The sequence below is a fragment of the Varanus komodoensis genome, unplaced genomic scaffold (assembly GCF_004798865.1).
Source record: "Varanus komodoensis strain SLA01 unplaced genomic scaffold, ASM479886v1 scaffold46_3, whole genome shotgun sequence".
Lineage (NCBI taxonomy): Eukaryota > Metazoa > Chordata > Lepidosauria > Squamata > Varanidae > Varanus > Varanus komodoensis.
The window spans coordinates 1,746,090-1,755,102 of NW_025336044.1; the positions used below are offsets into that span (position 1 = coordinate 1,746,090).

At 51.8% G+C, this 9,013-nt stretch overlaps 1 protein-coding gene across 1 annotated transcript in view; it reads right to left on the reverse strand.

Moving 5' to 3' along the window:
• RGMA (repulsive guidance molecule BMP co-receptor a) overlaps positions 1 to 7,508 on the reverse strand; it is a 59,206-nt gene extending 51,698 nt beyond the window's left edge. The window contains exons 1-2 of the mRNA XM_044445004.1: positions 7,406 to 7,508; positions 7,064 to 7,212 (exon numbers count right to left, since the gene is read on the reverse strand). Of these exons, the coding sequence (XP_044300939.1) occupies positions 7,064 to 7,212; positions 7,406 to 7,508 (252 nt within the window). The remainder of the gene's footprint in view (positions 1 to 7,063; positions 7,213 to 7,405) is intronic.
• Positions 7,509 to 9,013: the final 1,505 nt, after the last annotated feature.

Here is a 9,013-nt window from a genome sequence, read left to right on the forward strand (position 1 = left end):
GCGAGGCTTCGGCGTGGCCTCGGGCGGTCTTTGGGCCTGGGGCAGCGGTGCGCTTGCGTGGAGCAGCTCTGGCGTCCTCGCTCGCCGCTGGAGGGAGGAATCCAGGCCCGAGCCGTGCGAACGCTGCCATTTCCGCAGTTCGTCAGCACGTTGTGCTCGCCTCAGTGCGTGCTCTCTAAACATGTTGGACTACAACGCCATCATTCATCACAAGGATGAAGGAGTGGCAACTGAACACATCCGGGGTGGACTGGGCTGGGGAGTGCCTCCATTATGCGGGGGGGGGGGATTGGGTGTGAGGGGTTCTTGGGGCCTCGAATTGACGGCCTTGGGCTCAGTGGGAATGATGGTCATGGAGAAGCCGGGACTGGCAGGCAGTACGAAGCTTTTCCGTTGGCCGCCCTGGGGCGAATCCGAAGACCCGCCTCTGTTTTCCCCATCTTGGCTGAAAGCAAAATCCTCCCTCTCCTGAATTCTGGCGGCAGAGACACCGGGCTGGAGGGGGACACCAATGAGGTTCTCCTTGTTTGTGGAATCCCCCGTGAACCTAAATGGAAAACCCACATACTCAGGCCGAGCAGCAAACAGGGCACGGAGCAGAGCCAGGCAACACCCTCCCCAGGAGGCGCTGGGAAGCACATCAGGCCCTTCCACATCGCAAGGCCTCCTCAAGCTCACGAGCCGTGGATTCGGCGCAGTCTTAAGAGGGTTGCCTGCGCGGCAGCAGCGCTGTTAGCCCGCTCCACCCTCGACGCTCCTGGCCACCATCGCAAAGCCTCTCCGCCCGCATCATCTTGCTCGCTGCCTCCCTCCACCCTATCCATAATTCACCTTCCTTTTGATTGGTCTGTCATTCCGAGCCTTTAGATAATGGGCCATTATTCTCTGAATATTGCTATTATAGTTTATTAATAGGCTTGGGGAAAATTTATCACTGCAAGCTCAAGGAGATTAGCAATGGGAGTGCTGTCATTCTTCCGATGGGCAATTCATTCCATCTCCCCTCTTTAATTTGTAGCAGCTTTCTTGCAAATCAGGCAGCCACCGGTGTCCAAACCTGGAAGGAAGCGGTGCCTCCGAAAGAGAGTCAGAACTGCCGAGAAGGCCATGTTGGTGTGAGTAGCTGCAAAGGTGTTTGCTCTCCTTCTCCCTGTAGGCAAGGTGCTGGTTAGCCATTTCTTCAAATCTCTCCCATTCTGTCCCACACTCTTGTTCTTCAGGAATTTGCCAATTCAGTTTCTCTTTCTCAGTTTTCCAATCTGAGGTTCAGTTCATTCTGTATTTGGGAATGTTTATGATCTTAAGTTTGGTCAGTCCCGGATTTTGACATTTTTTTCAAAGTTTCCATGGAAGCGCCTACACAGTTCTCCCCATACAGGCATTTTTATGCAATTTCATCAAAATTGCACATCTTTGCAGGCACTTTTTCCTGCTCGCTGTGGATCATGGATGTTCTAGTATGACACGTCTGCTGGGTGTTTGGTTGCAGAAGGCTGGTTTACCGGCTCAGGGAAAGTGTCTTCTGCCCCGGAGACCTGGGAAAGCCAATGAATGGCCTCAGGGCCTCATACAAGTAAAACATGGAGCTGCATTGCTCAGTGGACCAAGCCGCTGGGGGTCGAACTGGCCAGGGCTCCATCAGTGCTGCCAGAAGAAAAGGCCCCCAGTCCCATCGCGTGATGTGCCTAGGTGGAACGCAGGTGTGCTGCGAGCACCACCTGCAGAGGCAGCCAGCCAGGTGTGCCCTGCGGGGTTCCCAGCCTGCTCCCGGGGGTGGTGGGCCATGGCAAGGAAGGCCTCCTCGGTTGGGAGTGTGTGTGGGATTCCCCTTCCATTCTTCTGCTGCCTTTATTGCCCTGCCCCATTTGAGTGAGGTCACTGGGGTTGTTCTTGCCATGGAGCAGAGCCAACACAAACATTTTGGGCAGGGTGGAAGCCTTCCAGCTCAGCCTGCTTTGAGCGGTGCTGCTTGTCAGCATTTCTCGTGGCTTTGCCTGCTCTCACCTGGACCAGGGAGTGTTCCCTGTTTAGCTTTATTGGCACTGAATTAGTTGCCCAGCCTGGGGGTGCTGCTGAGGGAGGGAGAGATGTTCTCCTGTGATGAGCTTTTCTGTTCAGCTGACGAGTGCCCAAGTTTCGTAACAAACGGCCTCAATGAGAATAAAAAGGTGGAAAGTCCCTCCCTTTTTCCTGGGGTTCCCTCATCCTGATGTAATGTAACCAAGCAATGTAACCAAGGGATAATTATGAAGACAGTGGCTCAGTTGCCCAGAAAACTAATCGTTCTCTTGCGTGATGGTGGAATAAGATGGTTCAGATTTAATTTCTAATTCCTTATGTATGCATAAAGCAATAGTCTGGGTCTGGTGTTTGTTTCCTCCTCCTCCTCCCACCCCCAGCAGTTATCCCATAAATATTTGGTCTTTAAAACAAAGGTTTCTGTCCCTTAGTCAAGCTATTTACCCAGGTTTTCTCTGTGTCTGGGCAGGGAAGAGCAGCTTGGGGCTTTCTGGATTTTAGCTTTTGTTACCATCAATGCTAGCCAGAGTAGCTAATGGTAAAGGCTCTATGGGATTTGTAGGTCCAAATACCTTTGCTCCCCTTTGCTCTAGCATAATCCTTCCCTGAACTCCCCAGCTGGCCTCCAGCTCCCAGAATCGGCTCTTTTGGAATTGCTGAGGGCATCTTACCAAGAGTTCAGGGGAGAGCTCTCCTGTCCTGGGTTGCCCTTTGGAGAAAACTGTCCAGCTGACTCCTTTGGAGGAAGGTCCAGGTCCAGATCTCCCATCATAGACTTTGTGAGCCTGGGTGACCACGTATGGGGGAGCAACTTGCCTCGGTTTCCTTCAGGATCTCTAGGAGATGCTTGCTGCCCCATAAGTCCTTCTCCTGCTCCATGCGGCTTCTTGGGACATCTGCCACCCCACCCCATTTCTTCCCATTGGATGCCATGTCCCTCCCCGTGCTAGAATGGTTGTATCAAAATGTACTTATCATGTTATTCCCCCAACCTCACCTTTTCCTCCAAGGAACGCAGGGAAACACAGGTGGTTTTATCCTCACACCAACCCTGTGAGGTAACTGTGGATGGAAGAAAATGACTAGCTCAAAATCAGACAGTGAACTTCATGGCCAGATGGGGACCTGAGCCCAGGATGTCTTCGTCCCAGTCCAGCATTTTGCAGTTCTGCAACTCATTCATGGCTGGATGCAGCCATCTGGTCTGTCTTTAAGAAGCCACGCCTCAAGTGGGATATCTGGCCTTTTCCAAAAAAAGCACACGATTCCCTAGCAATTTCCAGAGAGGGAGCAATCCCAGGCTGCTGCAGGTACACACACACACAAATGCACCAACAGTGAAAGTAAACCTTTCATTCAGAAGGAAGTGTTTGCTCTCCTCCACACCCACGTACATGTATATTGTGTATACCTACAACTTCTTTGGATCCACCGGCACCTTTTTGGACATGTTGAACTACAGCTCCCATTATCCCCAGCCAGCTTGCTGGGGTAATGGGAGTTGCAGTGCAGCCCATTAGGAAATGCTGCTGCAGCTGCTCTGTGATACTGGCAGACACGGTGTGAATCCTTCCCGGTCCTGCAAAAGGCAAACATTTCTGGCTCATTTTGGTGATGTGCCATTACTGCCCTTCAGGAATCGCTTTCCTGCAGCTGCTGAGAGTTGTTGAAGCTTCCCTTGCACCAGGCAAGCATCTCAGGCCGCTCTGAGGAGTGTATGCAGAATATTGTGGCAAGAGCATTCATCCCCTGAACAAACAACAGGGTTATTATCAGCACAGCTCTTGGCCTGCTTGGCTCTTTGAGGAACCTAAAGGGGCACTCATGGAAAACACCCGCTTTGCTATGTTCATTCTGTCATTCACCATTCCCTCCTTCTTCGGGCAGTGGATCCCTTCAGAGCTGCCATAAAAAATTTCCCTTTGGGGAGAGATCATAAAATTATTTAGAAGAAGCATCTGGATTTCACGGAGGAGAAGGGTAAGCTACTGGGCTGGCAGAGTTGGAAAAAGCCCCAGTTGTCCAAGTTGTAGTAACCTACATTTGCAGTGCTCAGAAGTGCGGCTTTTGGCGACTCTTCTGCCCAATTCAGACATCTGTCACTCTCTGCACTGGATTCTGACAAGCAGGACTGCTTTCTTCAGCCTCCTATGCAGTCAGGCCAGCGTGGGGCGCAACATTTTGGTGGCTACCAGTCATTAAAGCCTCTTAAGAAAGCACCTTCAGCAATCAACCCATATGGACATCTAGAGAGAAGGCTGCCGCTGTCTTGGTGGGCAGATGGGAAAATTAAACCTTGGGAAGAACTTCTTGCCCAAGGCCATGTGGCAAGACTGGGGAGCCTCCTTCAGCCTGATTCTGCTTCCCAGAAACTCCTGTGGGGTTTATTCCAGTGAAGTGTAGGGCCAGAGGCAACAGATGCAATGTCAATACCAAAAATACCAGCCTGGTTTAACTTAAAGTTCTGAAAGCCTTTGGAGAAGCAATTCAACCTTCTAGAATGGGAAAATCCATGCAAAAGCCTGGAAAACAGTGGGGAAGGGGAGGGGAGGGACAAGGGAAGGAGACGTGGCCAGAGGAAGTGGGCTGTATTGTTAAACCATCCCAAGAGCATGGTAAGGGACAGTCCAGAAAAGTTTTAAATAAATAAATAATACTGATGCTACCAGTCCCCAGCTCCTTAGTGAATCCAAAGCAGAACTGAGCTTTGAATGTGGGACTCCAGAATACAAATTCTGCTCTTTCTCCACTGGACCACAATGCAGGGATGGGACTTTGGGTAGCCACTCCCATGCTCCCCAGCAATTCAGGAAGCTGGAATGAAACAAGATGCATGCCTTTCAGAGAACGAGCTTTCTATTTCTCCTTGCATTGAGAGTGACAGCCCTTCCCATTCAAGGCATCCCATCTTGTCTGCAAAGAAGGAGGCCTGTTGGATTTTGCTTCTGGGCTCCCCCAAACCTGATTCATCTTCCATGAATGTCTCAATTGTGCTGCTTCTCCTGGGTGTCCCATTGGGAGGGAAACGCCAAAGAATTCGAGGGATGGCGACTTTTGTGTCCCTGCGTGTGTTATTTTGCTTTTTCTTACTTTGGTCTCTTTATGCTGCTTCCCAGCCTCTTCCCTTGCCCCCCCCCCTTCCCTCCAGCCTCCTCCTTTCCTTCTCTTTTCCCTTCCCATTGAAATGTCAGATGCAGGAGTTCTCTGCAGTTGAAAGAGGGGCACCCTGCTGGGAACAAACTGCCCTTCTAACCCTGAGGATAAATAGAGGCGGCTCCTTCCCTTTGGTGCGCACTTCGGTCCCACATTGCGAACAGATCTTCTGTTTCCACCAGCCAGGGCAGGCAATGAGGAAGCCGCTTCTTTTCACCTGGCGGCGCATGAATGAAGAGGCAGCAGTTCGAATGAGTCTGTTGTTTTTCCCACCAAAGGAAGTCTTGGTGTGGAAAGCATATTTGTCAGGGTGCTGGCTCAGAAAGACTCTTATCTGGTCTGGGCCCTGTATTTGCAGCATGGAAAATTATCCTAGCTGCAGAGAGCTCATTTGTGTGTGCGCGAAGAACCAAGTGTTCCCTCCTATACACTCCACACAGTGCACACAGATGGAATTTTTCCAGGATCTAAGAGAATGTTGCTGAGCCGGAAAATGCAAGGGCTGAGAAACTATAGACCTTTTGGCTTGTACTTCTTGTGCTTCTTAAAATGCGGTCCCCTTTGTTCTTGATAAACTGACACAAAAACGGTTCAGCTAAGGTGGGTCCACCGATTCAAATGGTGACCCATGTCTGACTACCATAAGGCTGAGCAATGGTGAGGGATGATGGGAGATGTACGGTGAAACATCTGGAGGGGCCTCATAACTGGCCCAGTCCAGGATCTGGTTTCTCCAGGTGTCTCTGGGAAGCCCATGAACAGGGAAGGAAGGCCAGAACTCTTTCCCCCTTCCCGTAACTGGGAACTGCACCCCCCTGAGCAAGGGGCTCCATTGAGCTGTCGCATGACTCATCTCCTCCATGAATTTGTCTAGAGTCTCCGAAAACCCATCACATCTGGCAGAGCACATGGCCCAGCTGTGGCACTGTCCTGTGTGAAGGGAAGGATCCTGGAAGAGTCGAGCTGGGAGGGGCCAGAAGGCCATCAGGCCCAGCCCCTGCTGTCGCGGGACCCCAAGTTGCACCATCCCAGGGCCTCTGCTCTGCCCGCACCCCTTGCGTGCCCATCCGGCAAGGCGAGAAGGAGATAGCATGCATTCCCCATGATGGCTGTGATGCCCCGTCACTGGAGCGGGCCTTCCCCCTCAGCCAGGATGGAGCTTGCCTGTCAACCTCGCCCACGGGTGACCTTGGGACAAAAGCAGGTGCCTCTCCAGGTGGCAAGGCTGGCCTGTGGTTCCCCAGCAGCCCACTGGGGGTGAGGGGAAGAATAGGGGGGCGGAGAATGCAAGAGACCCAGGGAGGGCTATGAGAGAGAAAGCAGAGACCAGGAGAAGGAAGGGGATGGGGGAAAGAGGTGACCAAGAGGGAGGGAGGTGACAAGGAGCGAAAAGGATCAGGGCAGCTGAGAGAGAGGAGGGTGGCAGAGAAAAAGGTCATTCAAATTATGATCCTCGGCTTTGAGGGGAGACATGACGCTGGTGCATTCCGATTACATTGTCAGTGCAGCCCGCAGTCTCTGCCCCAGAGAGGCTACAAGCCTGCTAGGGTTCAGGTTGTTTCCACAGAACCGTGCTGAAATGAAGAGAGGCTTTGAGGTTGCTTGTTCCTCTTAATCGCTGCACATCCTCTGAGCCTCCAAGCTGTGAAGGCAGGCTAAGCGCCTCAGAGAGCGGGCTGCGTGCTTCGGTACTCTGGCTCGCTGGCTCCTAGATCCCCCCCTGCCCCCCAGCTCGGTGCTTGCCTTTCCCAGAGCTGCACCGCTATTCCTCCTCTGCGCTCTTGAGCCAAGGCGCTGAAAGATGGTGTCTCCGTCAGGGCCGGGCTGCCAAGCACGAGTGGATGTTCCTTAGCACGCTCCCGCTTCTCTCGGGGAGCCGGGGCCGAGATACCTTGGCTGGTGCCGAGCCGCTCTGTGGGCTCGGTGCTTTCTCACAGCCCTTGGCAGCCAGGGCTCCAAGACAAATGAGGTTCGGGAAGAAAAGGCCCCGGAAGGCATTCCTCTCGAAGGACATGGGGTGGTTGAGAAAGAGGAGGGTGACTGCGGGGGGAGGGAGGGAGAGAGAGAGAGAAGGACTGGGTGACTCCGAGGGAGGAGGGTGATCAAGAACTGAGGGGCCAGGGAGGGAAGCAGCCAGACAGATGGACAGCCAGACAGGGATGGCAGAGAGAGAGATTGGGAAGCAGCAGTCTCCCTTACTCTGGCCTTGGCTCTGACTCCCACAGTGCGTTACCCTGGAGGCAATGCAGCCATTGCGAGGGCGGGGAGTCTGAGACAGCTGAGCCCAGCTCAGTCGTTGCTGGGTTCCAGCTTGCACCGTTCTTGACCAGGGCCATGCTGGTTGGGGCCCATGGCGGGTGGGATCCAAAAATGACTGGAAGGCCATGGGCCACTCTTCTTTTTGTGGCTGAGAAAAGTTCTACCCCCTTGATCTTTGGGTCCTCATTTACACCTTGGCCATGGCTGGGCTGCCATGTTGCATTTTGCAGAGCCAGGCCAGGTCTCTTCTGCTTCCTGTTTGTTTCTTCTGCACATCTGAGTAATTTTTGCCAGGGCTCTGCAAAACGGCAGCTGTTTGCTTGGGGAAAAGTAGTTGTGCTTTACTTGTGAAATGTTTCATCTTGGTGAACCTTATTTCTTCTGGGCATAAGAAAATATCACATTGTGATGGGAAAGACAGATTGGCTCTGTGACATTCCGCAGCTCCTCTCTGGGTATTTTGCAAGCAATGCCAGGAGTCATTCTGGTCTCTCTGGTACATTGATTCTGAATGTTGAGAAGGTTGGGAAACAGCTTTTTTAAAGCTGAGTGTCCATTCTAGTCAAAGCACCTTTTGTATTCTGTTTACGCACACGGGACGTTTTTCAAAATACACACACTCCTTGAAAGAATTAAAGGTGCATTCATCTCATTTAATTGGAGACACCACTTTCTTTCTTGAAAGAAAAAATGCTCCATTTGTCTGGCCATTTTAATACCCTTTCGCATCACTAGATGAACTGGGACGAAGCCACGTCCCGAATGGAAGAGGCCTCGTTCACCGGCAGAGACCCAACGTCACCGGCACAGGCCTGCCTCTCTCATATCTCCTTCCTGGCATTTCCAGTTAAAGGTGAGCAAAAATCTAAGAAAAATGCAGCCAGGTCAGGTCAACAGTCTAGCTAGTCCTCTGTCGTAGCTCCCAAAGTGGGCCACCAGGAGCCTACTCTGTCCTTGTTCCCGGCTGTAGCAACTGGGCTTGATCTTACCTCTCCCAAATGAACCCACCTGATCCCAGTGGTCTGTCTTCACAGTGGGAAGCAATCTGGGAACAACCAGTTTCTGTGGCAATCCAAGTATGTGGAACACCTTCCTCACGGAAGTTCTGCATAGTCAGTAGTTTTGGGTTGGTTTTATGGCATTCATCGTAGGCTGAGTTTCCCCAAATATTGTGGATGAAGCCTTGTTGTATTGCGTTGGGTTTTGACAATGTGTTTAGGGTTTTTCTTTTATTTGCATTATTGTGTTTATACTGATTTTGTTTCCCCCCATTTGTATCAACTCTTTGCATGCACATTTCTTCATTTATATGTGTAAACACTCTGAGGAGGGTGTTTTCTGCACATGAGCTGGAGCTCTGGAAAACCAGTGTAGAGGGCGTACGTCCAAAGAAGAGTGTCCTTCCTGCAGAAGTGAAGGCTGTTAATGTGAATGTGACGGAAGGCGAGGCCTGGCGGGGTTCTGTCTCCCACTGTAGGCTTGCGAAAGACCTCTGGAGAGCTTCTGCCATTCATGGGCCAGAGACACCGATGGGCTGACTCAAAGACAGCATTATTCGAGAATTCAAATGTTCTTTTGGGCA